Source organism: Megachile rotundata, chromosome 13 (assembly GCF_050947335.1).
Source record: "Megachile rotundata isolate GNS110a chromosome 13, iyMegRotu1, whole genome shotgun sequence".
NCBI classification, from domain to species: domain Eukaryota; kingdom Metazoa; phylum Arthropoda; class Insecta; order Hymenoptera; family Megachilidae; genus Megachile; species Megachile rotundata.
Window position 1 is genome coordinate 5,659,459 of NC_134995.1, and position 19,752 is coordinate 5,679,210.

Genomic DNA, 19,752 nt, shown 5'->3' on the forward strand with positions numbered 1-19,752 from the left:
TCTCATATAACTCTGCGAGAGTTTAGCGTACGCGGACTATTTCGTGGCCAGGTGCCGATTAAACTGGGCAGTTATTTTTATTACCTCGACATGTAAATGCATTTCTGTCTTAAAAAGTAGGTTTACAAGTTAAGTTCCGAAAAGTAATCGGTCGAGGACACCACGATGCAGTCATTTTTTCCGACGACCAAAAATGGTGCGCAGCAGTTTCCGCATTCTACCTAGGATGTTCTTCTTCTTCTGGTTCCTCGATAACGAGCTGCTGTTCTTGCGAGATTTTTTCTGGCTCTCGCTGCGAGCGGTCTTTGGAGATTGCGAGGTGCTGGAGGGAAGAGGAGAGGATACGATTTCTTCGATCGCCACGTCTTCTAACGATAAGTTCTTCGGGAAAGGTACCGAATGGCTTATGGGCGATGATGTTAAATCGTATGCGAGTTCACACGTGCTACTCCTGAAGTTGTTTCCGGATGGGGAGCTGTTTCGATCGGCGTCGTCGACGTTGTCGATCGTTCTTATGAACTGTTCCTCGGATTCTTCCCAAACAGCAATTTTATCTTTACTGGAGTTCGGCTCTTCTTTCTCGTTGACGAGTTCTTCCACTTTCGTTTCGAGTTCTTCGATCATTCGATGAAGCAGGTTGATGGAGACTCTACTTTCTTCGATCGAAACATCGGGTTCTTTTTCTTGACGGTTGCGGCTCGGATCTGATGTTGTCTCGATTACTGCATCGTGAATTATTTGATGCATGTCCCCTTGACCTTGAGTGACATGCGTTATGGTCGAGATTGCGGGAGAAGTATTGCCGATACTGCATACGGCGTGTTTTACCTGCTTGAATAGTAAAATACTGATGTAACGAAGTTGAGATATATCAAAAGTTGAATTTGGTATTTTAAAATTCATTATAATATTTAAAACGATTTGTATTGTTCAAATATTTATGTATTGTTCAACAAATATTTATCTATTTATTGTTTAAATATATTTATTTAATGACATTTTGTAAATGTATTATACGTTTTAACTTTTGATTATAGAGACAGACTCTTATGTAATGGCTTAAATAAACACTGCGGTTTTTCGTTATTTTAGAACAAAAATGGCAGGAGGTTATATCTGGCAAAGCTAAATATGCTGTATAAACAATTTCGTGATGCAACTTACAAGCTCCACTGCAACGTATAACCGATTAGGATTTTCGAGTAACGAAATTTTCAAGTTTCCGTATTTCGAAATTTTCAGATTTGTTCCTTAAATTCTTATGCTTCAACAATTTTCAAACATATCCTTCAATTCCCATTTTTCCAAATATCTAAATTTTCGAACCTTCAAATTCAAATATAAAAATTCTCCCAAATTTTCCAAAACTATATGCATCAATACAAGAAACAAATTCATCTATATGTGAAAATCTAAATTGTTTGCAATGTTAAAGTTTGTGAAGTTAAAGATATTGTATTCTACATGTTTTTGTTTTCACAAATGTAATTTATAAAAATATTCAAATAAATATATTTAACAAAATGTAATGTCTTATAATATTTTCTGTGTGTGTTAATTAACACCATAATCTACAGTTAGCGAAAAATATACCATTTACACTCTTTCAGACATATTTTCAAAATTGATCCAATTTAGTTTAAAGAGATTTGATGACTAAATGACGCTTTTTTATTCTGAAAAAATTGCAATTGTTCGCGACAAAATAACTCTTCATAACTAAGCCCGTGAAAATAAAAAAAATATTTTTTGTAAATTTAAATTAGCGTCTAAAAGTTTCCGAGACAGTTTTTATTTTACAATAAACAATACTTGATTGGTAATGAGTATATTTATGAATAATTCTGTGCAGTAGTCGCGAAAGTGCAGTTAGAAGAATTGTATCTCCCGCCAATATGGTGTCGTTTTGAATGACGGCGAGAAATCATTTGACATGTGATTACAATTTCATATTTTTCTTTAAAATTAGAGAAACAAGAGTACAGATTGTGTTAGAATATTTTTAATACGTAACAATAGACATAATTATTTGCAAATAATTTTAAATAGAATTATTATTTGTTTTTTTGTTGCACTATAAAAAAAAAGTTTTATTTTCAAAGTTCAAACTAGAATTCGATCATGTTAGAATTGTCAGTAATCAATAAAATTATACACAAAGCTGCTATTTATTTCTTTATTTACTGCAGAGAATTTTGAAATTTTATATGTTGAAAATTTCATCGAAATCAGTCGATGCAAAAGAAACGACTGGTATCGACATATGTAAAAATTGTTAGGTTCATTAAAATTACAAATCATTACTGCCTTTACTTACTTGTAAACGTTTGTAACATTACAGCAATCATAAATCAACGTAAATTACCGCAATTCGATTAAAATCCACAAAGTTACTTTCTGAATCTTCATTACAAAGAATAAAAAAGAACGTCAACTATTTTATTTGTAATTTCAAGCTTACATTTTTTAAAAATGCCGAAAATGTTAATAAACCGATTCATGTAGTTCCTCATACATCAACTCTTTCACTTAAATTTAAAAAGATACCTTTTACCATCTTACTTTCTTCGATCGTTGTAAAATAAAATTTATATTTAACAATAAAACTTTGCTATTTATTTGTCTAAAATTCACCTGCTTTTCTAACGTGGACAAAGTAGACGACACAAAAGTTGAATCGCCGATTTGCAGATTATGTAAACCGCGCACCATTTTCTCGATCAACTCTGTGCTTTCCGGTTCTGTACGCGAGCGATCGTAGATCTGCAGCGTTGATCGTGTGGATTGCGATTCGATGCCATCCGATTCTTGTCGATTATCCAGCATTCGTAGCTTTTCTGGCAAGGTTATTATCGTTGATTGCAATTTGTCTAGACTAATATTTCTGCTAATATTTGCAAAAATCGTGCTTAAATGTTTACATAAGGTGAAGTGGGGTAAGTGCAGACTGGTTTTTATAAAGTTGGTATTTAACCGTAAGTATTTTCAGTCTGCTATGTAAATACTTAACGCTGTCGATATCGAACGCTTTGCACAATTACTATTATTTAATTAATATTAACTAGGACCTTAATTTTCCTTGTGCATTTTGATTTTGATAGAACATTGTTTAGAATGTCAACTACTCTGTACTTTCCCCGAAAATGGGGTAAGAGCGTAACTTGAAGTTAAATACTTTGAAACTTTATTTCATGTGCAATGGGGCAAGAGCAGAATTATTAACAAATCTACTATAAAATGCTTTTTACTGTATTATGCAAGTACTCTATACTGCAAACAAGTACTCTTACAATTAGCTGAAATATAAAAGAGGATATAGTGAAACAAAACAAGGAAACAAACATACCAAATGGAGAAATTTCGCTCATATTGTAATAAAAGTAGCCTGTATACGCACTTGCCCCGTTTACAAACTTACCCCACTTCACCTTATTTAAATATGTGACGGGCAATATATTTAATTTGAGCATTTTCTTAATTGACTGGGCGTTGAATACCCAATTTTTAGGCAATGTGCATATTATTTTACAAACTTCTGACATTTTATATAATGTCCACTGTTGAGTCGGGTATTAGGTTAGGTTAGGTGAATCTAACCTCTCCGTGGTTCAACCTGAAATAAGGACTATAATTGTTCTGTTCCACATGGTCTTTCACAAACTTTTCCAGATTTTTCAATGTTATAAGTATATAGTGGCCCTTAACTCCTTAACCTATACTTTTCTAGGCAGTTGCCTCGTTTACAGCCACCTAATTATTGTTACAACTTTAAGACAACTAAAGAATGTTAAAATATTAGGCAGTTTTTGCCTCTATGCTTGATAATACAAATTATAATTAAAAGTAAACTCAACATTAAATTACTGTGAAAATACGAGTCTGGTTTATCACCCAACTGTAGTGTGCGTCACGTGTGTGTCGCGTAGCCGTAGGTTAAGGAGTTCAAACCTAACCTAACCTAACTGCCACCCTCTAGGCATTCTGTACAATGACCCGACATTTTATGGACTGACCAAAACTTGTTAGGAGCATGTACGATGACTTTCCGAACGCATTCTACAAAATGTCCGGTTATTTTATAAAATAACCGCGTTGAACACATTGCTTATAATGTACACATATTAAATGATTTATATATCAAGATAAAATAATATCCTGCAAATTGATACACGATGTTATTTGAATATTTGATAAATAATATTTAACTACGTCGTTCGCTTAATGAGATAATAATTTACCGTTGCTGGGATCCATGGAGTCGAAAGCTTCCAGCATTATCTTGTCAATTAAACTTCTTGCAAATGCCTCGACCATGATTTGAGGCATCCTCAGTTTCACAATCTGAAATCGCAGCTGTTGCGACTCGCAACGATCGTCATATTTTGTATGTGCATGGCAAACATGCATTGCCGTAATTGGAAAGGGTCCGAGGGGACCCGACAAAAAATTTTCGTAATAAGTACAATACTGGATATAGTGGGATTCCCTGGGGATAATGGTGAGCAGGGGGAAAATACATTACTGGTCGCTGTAATACTTGAGAATCATTATGAGTGGTGGCGTTCTGAGTGGTTTGTGACTGGTAGAGATTTGTGTTCTGTAATTGAGAAATTTGGTGATTTGGAAGTTTGCGTGTTGGGAATATTGAAATTTGAGAATTTTGGAATGGTGAGATCTAGGAAAATATTGTAGATATTTGAGAATTTGGGAATTTGGGAATTTGGAAATTTGGGAACTTCAGATTTTGGGAATTGCAGAATTGGGGAATTTAGGAGTATAATAATTTGGGAGTTGAGGGAAAATTAGGGAATATAGTGATTTTGGAATTTATAAATTTCGGAATTGGGGAATTAGGAAATTAGGGAATTGGGAAATTAGGGAATTGGGGAATTAGGGAATTGGGGAATTGGAGAATTGGAGAATTGGAGAATTGAGGAATTTAGGAATTGGGGGACTGGGAAATTAGGAAATTGGGGAAATGGGAAATAGAGGAATTGGGGAATGCAGGAATTCACGAATTTAGTAATTTGCAAATTTTCAAATTTGCTAATTGGAGAATTGGGGAATTGGGGAATTTAGGAATTTAGTAATTTGGAAATTGGGGAATTGGAGAAATTAGGAATTTAGAAATTTGAGAATTTGACAAATTGGGAACTTGGGAATTTTGGAACTCAGGAATTTAAGTACATAGAAAATTTGGAAATTTAGAGATTCGGAAATTTGTATATTGAAAGTTTGGAAATTGGAAATACTAAAAATTTTGAAACTCGTAGTTTGAAAATGCAAACTTGTGAGCTTCAAGACTTGAAAGTTTGATAATTCAAGAATGCCGAATGACTTGTATCTTCATAAAAATGCAAATTTTAAGATTTGCAAATTCCAAATATGAAAACTAGGAAATTTTAAAATAACTTAACTTGAAAAGTTAGAAATTTCAAATTTTTGATACTTAAAAACTCATACATCTGAAAATTCTTATATTTGAAAATTAGTGGATTTCAAACCTTAGAAATGTGAATATTCAGTACTTTATAAGCTTCGTAGAACTTTAGAAGTTTAAAAGTTTGAAAATTTCGAAACTTTTACATAATATCCACCAGCTTGCATCACTAAGAGCAAGCTCTTAGCTTTGCTTATATCATCATTTTTCTTATATCGTCGTTTTTTCAGAGGAAACTGTAGTCTTCAGTAATTCCCTAGTTCTTCCTGTCATTCTGTCAGTTTTTCGAAAGAAATCCACTTAACCGACCCCATACAAAAAATCTAATTACATCAATGCTATACCTGAATTTGGCTAATTATTCATGCTTCTCATTATTTGCATATATTCTAGTTCGACCAACATTAATCAATTAGTACCAAAATAAAATCGAACGTGAATTCGATGTGAAGTACGATATCCGTTGAGGGTCATCAGCACCCTACAGTGAATTCAAAAAAATGTCTCATGTTCACAAAAGATTTATCACGCTTTCAAAATGTTATCCACTATACCTACCAATAAAATACCGCAACTCTGAATAATAATTTAATGATTACAAGCCAACGTCACTTACCAGTAAACATAACCTCTACACTTTTTAAATAATTTTAAGACGTAAAATAATTTTCCGACGTTTCAACATATTTTATGTTTAAACAGGTTAACAAGTACAATTCTGATTAAACTGTACGAGGGAAAATATTCAATGATTTCTATTACTATAAATTGTATCCACGATGCATCTTTCGAAAACAATTTTATTGCCGCAGTAAACAATTTTACTCATAGTTGTGATAGAAAAACATTAATCTTTTATGAACTAAAATAGCAGAAATTTTTGAAATTATTTCAAAGATGGATCAAGGCAAATACATAGAAGTAACTATTGTCGAATCAGAAGAAATTCCCACATCTGACACGTGTTCTATGAAAGCTTCAAGCACAAATCAAGCTCACGACAGATCCAAAGTTCATCAACGTCTTCAAAACGTTTCAATTTTTTCGAACATCGAGCGTCCGTCATTTCAGAGAAGAACAGACTGCTTCAACAAATTGGATCAACCATTAGATATTGATCTGCTGTTACGATATTATGCGTGCAATTCTAGCATGGAAAAATCGATCAACAGCGTTCTCAAAAGCATCAATGAGAGGTGTTTAGATTCTGTCGAAGGTTGCGAAGATACTCGAGGTCCCTTAGTTGAGCTCCGTGCAGCCTCTAAAATTTGCGATTCGCTGAAAGAATCTTCATCCCCAAGCTCTCTCTTTCGATTTCACGATATTTTGTCGAAATTACAGCGTCTGATCGGTTTGTGCAGTGAGAAAAAATTGGACGAAATTCTGTCGAACGACCCCTCGATGCAAATGTGTAGACACTGTGGCGTGATTAGTTGCTCAAAATCTTTGAATCCAGTGGAACCCAGAAAGTCTCCTCCGAACACTTCTTACTTTTTAAGTACAGACATATTTTCGAGTAGTACAGAAATAGAAACTCGGAAACAGATAAAAAAATCGAACAAAAAGGAGCAAGTGAAGAAAGAAAGATACGATCCGCAAAAAAAATTTACTTCTAAACATTATAAGAGTAGTAAAAAGAATTGTATGAAACAGGAAATTGTGAATCGACGGGTGGAAACTATGGTAGCCGAGCGAGAAAATGATAGTAAGATTCCTGAAAAAGTAATTGAACTGCTGGATCAAAAATTGTCACCTTTCAGAAGAGAAGAAGGAATGAAAACTGATTCAGCAATTGAATTGTCTCAGACGAAGATCGATAATATCAAATCTAAAAATGTAATTAAAAACAACGCTGGTGCCAATTTTGCAAATGGCTTTTCGTCCGATAAACGTTTCGACGATTATAAACAGGAGGTAGACGTATCGTGCAACAAAAATAACCTAAACGAGTCTACCGAAAGAATAGTGAAGGACATCTTGTACGAGACACCGAAACGGGAATTTGAAGCAGAAAATTTGATTACAGGTTCGAGATGTAATCAGAATCGGTTGACAAGTCCGCAAGAAAACACTCAGCTTGTTAATGTAATGGCGTGTTTGGCACGTGGCCGTCCTGAATTGTTAGGCAAAAGGAAGAAAGAACTCGTTTCGCAACCCGATGAAACGTGTGTGCATTCTAGATGCTCCGACCAATATAGTTTCATTCTACACGCTGGCCAAACTGATAATGCGCGATTAAATTTAGATTCTTTCATGCACGAACCGATAAGCGAAAAATCGAGGAGTTCTAAACGTTCAAGCGACCTTAGAACAAGCAGGTATAAAAACGAACATAAACCTCTCAAATCCGTGGAGTCTTTGACATGTCTCATGGAAGAAGATTCACTGGAAAACTGTGCGAACATAGCACAATCTACCGAAAGCGAAATCAGTTCCTCGTCTTGCGAAAATATGATTCGTGAATGGGTGAAGTCTTCAATGGATAAGGAAATTAAAGGGCAAATTGTTTCAGAACAGTCTACAAATCGTTCGGATGCAGAACTGGGTATTCAAGCTACATCGATCGCACAACGCCATTATGGGACCCACAGTCTGAAGAAAACATGGCGGTCCATGACGCCGAGGCGTCCACAGAATTCTTTCGGACAAACCATGTCGCTTGACTCAAAGCCTGTTCAACGATTCAAGGCCTTCAGAAAAATCGAGAGTGCTGGAGGGAAATTCTTTAGGAAACAATCGTTTGAACTCTTCAAGAAGCGGTCTACAGAAGATATGAACGCGACTATAAAGCTTCCTGGCAATCATTCTCTGGGTGATTATTTTAAGAACATTAAACGTCGGATTGTTTACAATGAATCGTCCTTGAGGAAGGTTGTTGATGCAGGAATACCAGAGGAAGTAGAAGCGTTATGGTTGTACAGGAAGGTCCTGGAGAGCACGGAGAGGATGGAATGGCAGAGTTTTCAGCGATTCGTCGAGGAACTGCATCCTAACCACAAAGACCTTTGGCGTAGCATTTGCGAGGTTATCAACAGCGAAGCACGTAGATTGGAGGAAAGTTATAGCACAGAAGTGTGTATAGAGATCACTTCCGCTTCCTCCAAAGAGAGCGGAACGTGCGACGACGAGATCGTGTTCGAGATGGACATTACACTCGAGGAAGTGAAGAGGTGTCTCCATAGGCAGTTAGCTTCCACTGAGAAAGCACAACTTGACATTCTTCAGAGAGTCAATGAAGTTATTAAAGTTCGAAATGATGACGTTTGTGATACTGAAGCACTCTTCAATCAAGCTGAATAGACAGTATCGGATGCTTTCAATTTTGCTTGCATGTAACATTGATTTCCTCCGCCACATTATCGTGCGCCTCTAGTCTCGTTCTTTTCTCGTGTTTTTTTCCAAGCATACTATTTTTGTGCTAGCCAACTTTCAAGATTCTTCTAGCATCGATAATAGTCTATTTTTCTTCGACTCAAATTATATTGTTTACTTCTGAATCAAGTTTTTGCTGATATTTCTTTTACTGCTTTTGGGATAATATTAAATTCGTATTTTGCTTCAAGTTTAAGAACTGATTAAGGATTAATTAAATACGAAGGGAATTTTATATTTAAATTAGGTTTACATTATAATGGAATTTTGAACTTGCTTAAATCCGTGTTTTCGTTTTTCAAGATTGATAATGTCAAATAATAAAATTAACCCAGGTACGATGCTAAAAACTAAAGAAAAGGTATTGGCTGGTGACTTCTATTTTGTTTTAACAAAAAGAACGAAAACGTGACGAATATATTATGTAAAAATATATTATATTTATGCAAATATAAAACATTATGTAAAAATATACTATTTGTTTACTACTATATAGTATTATATAGTATTTAATTGCTTCATTGTAATAAAAATGGTAGGAAGGTTTAATATATAAATTGTTTTATTGCGAAGTTCGTTTACCTTGAGATCACAGTCTTTGGAGTCATATTTTACATTCAGGAATTAGATTAAAAGTTAATAACGATGAATATAGTTTTTAAAAATAAAACAATGCAATATTTCTGAATTTCCATGTTTTTAGATTCCTAAGTTTAAATTTTGTAATTTGAAGATTTAAAAATTTTCATTAGATCTAATACTTAGACATGCAAATTTTATTTAAAAAATTCTTCAATTGTTAAGTTTTCAATTTCATAGTTCAAAAATTTTTGAGAAAAAAATTTTTCAAAAAAAATCAATTTCCCAATATTCTAAATCTTGAAGTTTTCAAACTATCAATCTCCTAAATTTTTTAATTTCCAAAGTTTCATAATTATGAGTTATTAAACTATCAATCAATTTATCAATTTATCAATTTATCAATTTATCAATTTATCAATTTATCAATTTATCAATTTATCAATTTATCAATTTATCAATTTATCAATTTATCAATTTATCAATTTATCAATTTATCAATTTATCAATTTATCAATTTATCAATTTATCAATTTATCAATTTATCAATTTATCAATTTATCAATTTATCAATTTATCAATTTATCAATTTATCAATTTATCAATTTATCAATTTATCAGTTTATCAGTTTATCAACTTATCAGCTTATCAACTTATCAATTTATCAATTCATCAATTCATCAATTTATCAATTTACTAAATTGACAAATTGACAAATTATTAATTTGTTAAGTTATCAAATTATCAAGTTACCAAATTATTCATTTATCACGTTGTCAAGTTATCAAATTATCAAACTATCAAACTACCAGATTATTAAATTATTAAATTGTGAACAACAACAAAAGTGATTATTTCCTACCTCTGTGACGAAATTATTAACCTAGCCAAAGTTACTCTAATTTATGATATATAATTAACATATGTAATGTATTATTACACTTGTATACATACAGAATATATTCTGCAAACAGTGCAAAACAAAGTACACCTTTAATCACGTAACAAACTTCCACACAGCATTCTGCCTTTCCTACCTCACAAAGTTACTCTAACGTACCTAAATTAATAACATGCATTGTACTATACAATGCATTCTTTCACATACGTATGCAAATCATACGCATTACACATTGCAAAACATATGTATTATACAAACATTGCAAAACACATGTATTGCACAAACACTGCAGAACAGAATAACCCATACTGCACAACAGCAAGTTTAAGTCCAAACTTCTGAAGAAGTTACAGAACTTCAATCACTCTGTTACTAACCATCACCAGTTTAAGGTTTATGACAGCTACTTAGTGTCACCCTGACTCACGTTAAGTTCAAGGTCATCGGTTCATAAAAAGCCACATAAATATCCCCAGTTATCTGAGACTGTTTTTAGCGATGAACCTGTGATGGGCTGATCATCGTATTTTGTTGACGCAAGGTGGGCTAGGTGAGTAAATGGGTTGGTAGGGGCGCGTTACGAGAAGGGTGGGTCGCTCCTGGTAAAGTAGGGGTGGTCCAGCGAGCAGATTCCTGGGCTGATCGATGGAACGACCGGCGCATTGGATTTTCCGAGAGTAGCGCGCGCATTCCCATCCTTTCCAACAGTTTTACGTCCAACGTTTCAGTTACTCACGATCCTGGCGTGGTGGTGCATCCACCGTTTGGTGAGTGCATACCTGAGAACGATGCAACTGTGTCACTAGGCCGAGTGACACGTGATCCTCTCCTTGCACGGTGCTGCTCCTCTTTGCATCCGTCGCCACGTCGAATGATCGTGTCGGGAATGCGATCTTAGACTGGCCAAGGATCGGGAAATAGTGCGTGATCTCGTTCGTCGGTTACATTGTCTCTGTTTATGTTTGCATCTCGATCGGTGCTCGAATTTCGATCGGAAACGACATTGAGAGGCAATCGATTTATTGGGTCACAGGGTGAGTCTTCCGGAGCGTTTTTACGTGACGTAGAAAAACCGGCCGATGTCGCTAGGAAGTGAAGGAAATTGCTATCAGGTGAGACACGTGGCAACACATTTGCCTGAACTTGCTTTTCGAAATGGATGCGTTGCTTTTAGACGTTTTCGTTGGAAACATGGACAAACGTCGATCCGTCGATGGAAATCTACATGAACATGCTCTGCCGATTCCAGTGCAGATGTTCTTATGGAGACAGTTGAGGTACTTTCGGAGAAATGTTTTATTTGATAGATTCATTTTGGTTATTTTGTACACTGATGATCAAAAGTTGGATTACACAATTCTTCGTCAATTTTTACCTGTACCTGAATGTTTAAATTCCTGTATCTGAATCTTCAAATTTTTGTTCACATAATTTTCCTTACGTTACTCGTCACATGAAAGGACTCTGAAATAGAGCAGTGTCACAATGTACCAATGTTTCAAAATATTTTTTATTTTAAAAAAATTTAATTGCTAATTAAAAGTTTTACATGTGATAATTTAAATATTGCAGACCATTCATTCGTGCAAAACTTGGCAAACTTCACGAGGCATCCTGCACGGTAAAAATTTTTTACACGTTTCTTTTTCAAAAAGAGTGAAAGATAATTTCTTATAAGTGTGAGTGAATTGCATAAATAATCGTTTGATTACTGCGACAAAAATGTATGGGTGTGTGGAACAATTTACAAAGAGATCCTACAGAATATTATAGCTGATGTGACCTAATAGAAATAATGTCTTAAATAAAATCTTGCAGCACGAGACACCACATCTCTGATAATTCAACCAACAGATTCGATTAAAGAAAACTTCCAAAATGTAGAAACGCTTCTGCTCCATGAACAAACGGAGGAACGAAACATCGTTCTATCCGATTTTTTCGCTTTCGTGATTGTCCTTGACGAGTTTGTTGTGCTTTTCGTTTAGAACTGCCTTATTTATTCATCATTGTATATTTGTTATGTACAACTTACCAGTCAGCTACAAAACATGTACTACAAAAGATATCAAGTTTGAGGAACATTAATGTCACTTGAACAGTGTTTACAACGCAATAACAAAATTTTGTACCTCCATTTTAATTTAATGTTTGTTCTATTTTACCTAGGACACTTTTTTATACTATTGTTTTAAATTATTATTACCATTAATAATAATAGATGAAAATAATAAATTATCAGATTTTCGTTGAAGGTATTTATTAATTCTTCATTTTTCAATTAAATAGTATAATGTTTTATTTTAATTACAAATAAAGAACTCTGAACAATTTAGTTCAAAATTTTTTGGCACGAAATTGAACCCTTAAATTTTGAAATTCGAATTAGATTTATGACGATTTCAAAATTATAATAATTATTATGTTATAAAAATAAAATTTGATGGATTGTTATGTGCAAATAAGACCTGATAAATTTACTATTACTATTAATAGTAAAAATGAAAGTTGACGAATTTTAATATTTGTAGAAATGAAATTTGACGAAGCCTATTTATAAAAAAAATAAACCTTGATAAATTTTAACATTTGAGACATGAAACTTCATAGACTTTAACATTTATAAAAAATAAAACTTGACTAATTTTTATATTTATAGACATGAAACTTGATAAATTTTAATATTTATAAAAAATAAAGTTTGATGAATTTTAATATCTGAAAAAATAAAACTTGTTAAATTTTAATATTCATATAAACGAAACTTGATGAGTTTAAATATTTATATAAACGAAACTTGATGAATTTAAATATCTATAAAAATAAAACACATAGATTTCAATATTTATAAAAATAAAATTTAGTAAATTCAAATATTTATTTTAATGAAACTTAATAAATTTTAATAGCTGTAAAAATGAAAATTTTCTAATATTTAGAAAATATCTGATAACTTCTAATATTTACAGAAAATACTTGATAATTTGTAATATTCATAAAAACGAAATTGGATGAATTTTAATATTTACATAAGTATACTTGATAAATTTTAATACGTGCAAAAATGTACTTAATAAATTTGAATATTTATAAAAACAAAATTAAAAACGCAACTTGAGTCCTAACATCAATAAAACTAAAATTGAATGAATCCCACTATGTTTAAAAGTAAAACTTGACTCCAAATATTAACAAAATAAAAATTGACGAATTCTAATATTTACAAAGATATTAATAACAATGAAATAATCAAGGCGAAAGATAAGTTAGCAACAAACATGCCGTAAGTCAGTAGAAATATGTAAAGCTTTCTTGCCCTCATGGAATCCAAGGTTTACTTAAATGTTAGCAGTTACTCGATACAAAGATAACAACAAAGTACATAATGTACAGCTGGATTTCATGTCGTGCAAAATCCTAATCAACCGTATCCCATCAGCTCTTTGTTTTCCAATACCTAACCCGACCTGCACTAACAAAGTAACCTCCTCCTCCACGCTGCCGCCTCCACGTGTCACCTGCAGTTCTGTCAACACGCGCCAGGCCATCATGTAAGTTCGCTAAGCCTGCCTCCTCATTTGTAAACCTACTTGTACAATTATACTTCTGCTTTTCTCTCTCTCTCTCTATTTAATTCCAGTTCGATTATTAGAGAGCACCTACTTCTCTAGAAAGACACCCACTTTGCATGTTTTTTATTGTAAATGTGCTTGCTTTCGTGACTTACAATTAGAATCTTTTAACCCTTTCGATGATAGACTGAAGGTTAATAGAAGAAAATAAATGTCGAAATGAGATGTTGAAAAATTTAAGAAGCTTGTTTTTGGAGGGTAGTTTATGCGATTTTTTAGTGTAAACATTGCTTTCGTGACTTAGAATTTTTTACTTCCAACTCTTTTTTATTTTTAACTCTTCTGGTGATATAGAATGAAGGTTAATAAAAGAAGAGAGTCAATGAAATAAGGTTTTGAAAATTTTAGGAAGGTTGTTTTTGGTTGAAATTTTATGTGATTTTTTTTTGAGGTTGAAGAAATGAAAGATTATTTCGTAGAAAACGTTGTTAACAATGTTAACAGGTGTTAAATAAAATTTAATATATATAGAATGTTTTAAGTCTGTAATTTAATTTAACAAGTGCGTTGGTCCATATTATTAATTTTTCTCATTATAATATTATTCAACTTAATATTAGTTCAACCACTAAGACTGAAGTATTTGCATGTGTTTATTTTAAACAGTAGTTAAAAATAAAAAATCTTCTAAATTTTAAAGCATCTCCATAGAAAAATTGAGTTTGATCCAACTTACATCCCTCTCAAAACCATGCAATTTTTTAATCCATTTCCCCCTATAAATTTATAGATTAATTGGATCAAATCAAAGTTGCATGGTTTCCAGACACAGGGCAGGTCAAATGAAATTTTCTGTGCACAAACCAAATATTTGATGATTTTCAGCAACTTTGTTATAAATTATGGTGATAATATAAATTCACTTTGTATGAAGACAAAAATCTTTTGTGTATAATCAAGCTTATGTCTTCAAAAGCAAAATTGGTTCAAAAATCCCAAATTTTATAATCTATAATTAATTTTTATAATTTAAATGTATTAGTATTATTTTGAATAATAAAATTGTTGTGAATTTTATTTCAGTTATAGTTAATCAAATTTTTGTATAACACTTCAGTATTACATAATTCTATTATAATAATCAAAAAGTAACTGTAATTAAATTTTTAAGGCAATCGTTTGCTATATTTATTAATGCTTTATATTATATTAATATATCTACTCTTTCTGCATAATAAACAATTTTTGTAATTACTTACTAATCTTCACTTACTAATTTTTGTGATTATTATGAATCACATATGGCGTGTTTGCATTGAACTCTCCCGCAACGAAAGGGTTAACGTCCATTTCAGACTTTCAGTTAAAATATCTATATACGGCTTTCTGTCATTCTTCGCCTTTGTATCGAATTTTTATACAATATCCTATACTCTATTCATCTTCTAATACTACTAAAACCATTCCACACAAGAAGACACTGAAAATGAATGTATCGTAAGTCCACATATTAGTTACACATTTTTCTAACATATCTCTCGTACATTTTTTAAACAATCACTTTTTGAATATTTGTATTGCGTTCATTTTTCGAAACGTTTGTTGGATTTCACGTTTTTGCGATGTTGTTCTTTATGTGTAGATTGATCTGTGATTTTGAAAAGTGTTTTAATCAAATTTCAATATTGATGTCAATTTTTATGAACATGTAGCTTTGTTTATATGATGTAACTATTTACTATAGCTTTGCATCGTAGCTTGTTGCAAGTGTTTTCTCTTGTTAATACTTTTTATCTATTCACGATTTAGAGTTCTTTCATTTTATGTCTTTTATGATTGGGTATTAATTTTGGTGATTTACTTTTGGACGCATACCTAGGAGACGAAGGAAGCTTGCACGGTTAGTAAAAATATAAAAAAATGTCATGAATAAAATGTATTTTTGTTTTTTAAAAAAAGTTGATTTTATCCATTTGAAGATGGAGGACTTTTCTGTGCAAAATGGCGATATAAGAAGAGACTACTTCTGCAGTCTTGCAGTGGATATTAGAAATTTAGAAAGTTTTGAGTATCCAAGTTTAGGGATTTTCATATTTATCAAATTGTCAAATTGTCAAATTGTCAAATTATCAAATTTCTAAATTTCTAAATTTCGAATTTTCAAATTTCCAAATTCTGTAATTTATAAATTTTTGAGATTCCAAATTTCACAACTAAAATCATCTAAAACTCTTAAATTGCCATATTCAACTTTTAATATTACCTAGTCCTCAAATTTCTAAATTTCAAATTTTCAAATTCTAAAATTTATCTAATTCTCAAATGTTCGAATTCCCCAATCCCTAAATTTAGAAACTTACAAATTTTTAAACACTCAATCTCTCATCTAAAAATTCCAAATTCTCAACTTCTCAACCCTCGACTACAAATTCTCAAATTCAAACACAAGAAGAATTTGTTAAAAATTTAACAAGTTAAACTTAATTAACAAGTTAAATTTAACAAGTTAAATTTGACAAGTTAAATTAATAAGTTAAATTAATAAATTTAACAAGTTAAATTTTATGTAATTTAAAAAGTTAAATTTTTTTGTAATTTGATGTAAAGAAACGATACTATTTTTTGTTTTCCCTAATACTTATTCAAATAATCCAAGTGAAGTAATATATCCAGCAATCTTTTCATTAAAACAAAAGTTTTAAATCGTCGTCAATTTAAACAACCCTTCGTCTTTATAGTCTCTCGAAAAAGTGTTGGTTCAGGATCTGCACAATGATCTAACACCCTCTTTGAGCTTGATACTGGGCAAGGTGCCACGATGGCGTTTGATTCAAGCCGCTCTCCCTTACATTCTCCATGCCACAGCCAATCTGCTGCACAATAGGTTAGTTGTCTGCTTTCTTTCTCTCGAATTCTACGTCTGTTATCCGTCAATTGTTTCCGTTAATCTTCTAGGAAGGACTTTCAAAGTCTCGGGGCCATGGAAACGACGCTTCTTTATATTCTTCATTGGATACTTCTCGACGCTGCTGAAGAATGCTCGGAGCATGATGCTGATTCTGGAAATCCCTTTTATTATGTGTTTCCTATACCTACTATGACTGTAAGTAACTTTTCGATTGCTTTACTTTCATTTATCAAGTTGACTTATTGTAATTTGTCGTATTTGTAATGTGAATTGAAATCTAACAAAAAGTACAAGAACTGTGAATTTTATTGCTATGTGAGCACGAATTATATTGAGGGTGATTGTTTTATTTTTAGTTATTTAATTGCCTTCTTGCAATCTCTTGCACTTGTGATGCTCGAATCCATATACAAGGGACATTATATTGCAACAAGAATATGTTCAAAACTGATAATTTATGTTTGCTTTACTTCATTGATCAAATTACCTTGTTACAATCTGTCTTATCTGTCGTACTTATGATGCTGAATTAAATCCAAATGTAATAAATGTGGATTATATTGCAACAAAAACATAAATTATCTTGTAAACTGACAATCTGTGATTGCTTTATCTTCATTAATCAAATTGCCTTATTACTATTTGATGAATTTATGTTGGTGAAAATTCAAATGCAGGAAATGTTGATCATATTCTAATATCAACATAAATTATGTTGCAAACTGATAATCTGTGATTGCTTTACCTTCATTAATCAAATTGCCTTATTACAATCTGTCGAATTTATGCTGGTTAAAGTCCAAGTACAATGTGAATTATATTACAACATAAACATGTATTGCACTGCAGAATTATATTACCTGGACTGATTTTCTGTCACTAATCAAATTGCTTTATTACAATTATTCGCAGTTGTGATTCGAGTTTACAAAATACAAGGAACATATATTGCAACATAACCATGAATTATATTGCAAAATAAAAATCTAGATTGATTTGTTATCACTAATCAAATTTATTGCAATCTGCCCATTTGTGATTTTTACGTAACTACCAATAAATTAAAATTTAAGTTTATCCTTGTTAATAATAACTAGTAATATCGATTTATTCTGTTAATTTATCTGTGATTATTATTAATTTTAAAAATGAAACTTAAGAAAGTGTAACAATTATTGTTCGCAGTTGTTCGTTTATCTGTTCGCACCTTTGTGCAATCATCTAAAAGACATCGACTTCAAAACGAATTTACGATTGGAGAACGGTTTGAAAATATGGTCGGCTATGTACGAATGTCGTCATCCGGATACGCCATGCTTTACCACGCATTGTCGGATCAAGCCACAAGTTTTATGGAGTCGGTCTTTTAAGTCTTCCAAAGTACATCAAATGTCCGATGATGTATTTGTCGGAGGAAGTGAGTTTTCACTGTTATTTCATTTTTTAACAGTACATCTGGCTATCAAATTAGAACCATCATTTTTCAGTATTATACACGCTTTCCGTAAAATTAGGTCCGTTCAAATTGTAATGATATATTACCTACCATGATTACTACTGTGCATGACATTAACACATGTTAATATCTAGTATTTCCGCCCTTTGCTTTGGTCACAGCTTCCGATATGCTCTGTATACATCATATGTTTTATATCTTCATTATTTTCCCAAATATTTGTAGTTCTTTTCGACTGAGATAATGTGGTTGGAGAGTTGTGAACTAGTCTTTTGAATAGGCAGACATTTTCTATAGCATTCAAATTTCACCTGACGTGCTATTGATACTCGAGCCTAACGTAAACGCTTGGACGGCCCTTAATCGCTCATCACACAATTTATTATCGCGATAGTAACAAAATGCTATGTATATATCGTTATGAATGTATTTAGTAATAATTTGCATGACTTGAGAATTTTCCATATATGACATAATTATAGCTATGAAAGTGAAATTTTCATACGTAGTCCTCATTTGATGGCCAGGGATTATTTACTGTACTATCGTCGTAACAGAGTAACTGCAATAATATATTAATGTATTCAACCTTTCAAATTTCTAAATTTCCTTATTTTAACATGTGTAAATTTCCACATATTTCAACTGCCATCATTCCACATTTCTAAATTGGAAAATATGAAAACTGCAAAGTGTAATAATTTGGAACCTTGAAAATTTAAAAATTCTTATATTTCCAAATTTCTTTATTTCGACATTTGTAAATTTCCACATATCTGAACATAGTAATAATTTGCATGATGTAAGAATTTTCCATATATGACATTATTATGGCCATAAAAGTCAAGTTTTCGTACGTGGTCCTAATTCGATAGTCTGGGACTGCACTATTTACTATACTACCATCGTGATAGAATAACTGTAATTTTACTGTACTATTATGATGACAGAGTAACTGTAATAATTTATTATTGGCAATTTGCAATAATTCATTATTCAATATTTTTTAATTTAAACCCTTCGCTGTGAACAGCTTATGTAGTTAGTTAAGATACTGATTTTGCAAGTTTGATCAAAAATAACATATTTTGATGACAAGAATATCAATTTGAATTTGCTTGATTTCAACGTTTATAAACTTGTGCAAAATTCATTACACTGTTTTCAGATGTGGAAAGTCCACCCAGTCAATCAGTTAGCGCTGTTTCGGAACAAAGCGTTGATAAAATGTCGTCAAAGCAGCTGGACGATGATGTAAGCATACCTCCATTTCATTTTAAAAAAATACATTAAGAAGAAGTGGGGTAAGTTCGTAAACGGGACAAGTGCGTATACAAGCTATTTTTATTACAATATAAAGCGAAATTTCTCCATTTAGTATGTTTGTTTCCTTGTTTTGTTTCACTATATCGCTTTTATATTTCAATTAAGAGTACTTGTTTGCAGTATAGAGTACTTGCATAATGCAGTAAAAAGCATTTTATGGCACATTTGTTAATAATTCTGCTCTTGCCCCAGTGCAC

At 32.1% G+C, this 19,752-nt stretch overlaps 3 protein-coding genes across 6 annotated transcripts in view; 2 read left to right on the forward strand and 1 right to left on the reverse strand.

Moving 5' to 3' along the window:
* Positions 1-58: 58 nt before the first annotated feature.
* LOC100879667 (uncharacterized) lies at positions 59-4,831 on the reverse strand. 3 transcript variants are annotated; one of them, XM_076539104.1, is made up of 3 exons: positions 4,239-4,831; positions 2,635-2,837; positions 59-831 (listed from the first exon to the last, which is right to left on the reverse strand). In XM_076539104.1, exons 1-3 carry the CDS (start codon positions 4,405-4,407, stop codon positions 172-174), a joined length of 1,032 nt encoding a protein of 343 aa, XP_076395219.1. In that variant the 5' UTR covers positions 4,408-4,831; the 3' UTR covers positions 59-171. The 3 variants fall into 3 exon arrangements, with proteins under 3 accessions (XP_076395219.1, XP_003701367.3, XP_076395220.1); XM_003701319.3 differs by having other exon boundaries at positions 59-828; positions 4,239-4,829; XM_076539105.1 differs by having other exon boundaries at positions 2,635-2,832; positions 4,239-4,351.
* Positions 4,832-5,826: 995 nt separating this feature from the next.
* On the forward strand, positions 5,827-9,286 carry LOC105661949 (uncharacterized). 2 transcript variants are annotated; one of them, XM_076538824.1, is made up of 3 exons: positions 5,827-6,058; positions 6,143-8,252; positions 8,325-9,286. In XM_076538824.1, exons 2-3 carry the CDS (start codon positions 6,338-6,340, stop codon positions 8,738-8,740), a joined length of 2,331 nt encoding a protein of 776 aa, XP_076394939.1. In that variant the 5' UTR covers positions 5,827-6,058; positions 6,143-6,337; the 3' UTR covers positions 8,741-9,286. The 2 variants fall into 2 exon arrangements, with proteins under 2 accessions (XP_076394939.1, XP_012136212.2); XM_012280822.2 differs by having other exon boundaries at positions 5,828-6,058; positions 6,143-9,286.
* A 1,107-nt stretch (positions 9,287-10,393) lies between these two features.
* The window catches only part of unc80 (unc80, NALCN channel complex subunit), a 65,756-nt gene continuing 56,397 nt past the window's right edge, over positions 10,394-19,752 (forward strand). The window contains exons 1-10 of the mRNA XM_076539103.1: positions 10,394-10,843; positions 11,022-11,405; positions 11,468-11,570; positions 11,866-11,914; positions 13,818-13,844; positions 15,745-15,765; positions 16,604-16,749; positions 16,821-16,968; positions 17,959-18,190; positions 19,398-19,483. Of these exons, the coding sequence (XP_076395218.1) occupies positions 11,485-11,570; positions 11,866-11,914; positions 13,818-13,844; positions 15,745-15,765; positions 16,604-16,749; positions 16,821-16,968; positions 17,959-18,190; positions 19,398-19,483 (795 nt within the window). The 5' untranslated portion in view covers positions 10,394-10,843; positions 11,022-11,405; positions 11,468-11,484. The remainder of the gene's footprint in view (positions 10,844-11,021; positions 11,406-11,467; positions 11,571-11,865; positions 11,915-13,817; positions 13,845-15,744; positions 15,766-16,603; positions 16,750-16,820; positions 16,969-17,958; positions 18,191-19,397; positions 19,484-19,752) is intronic.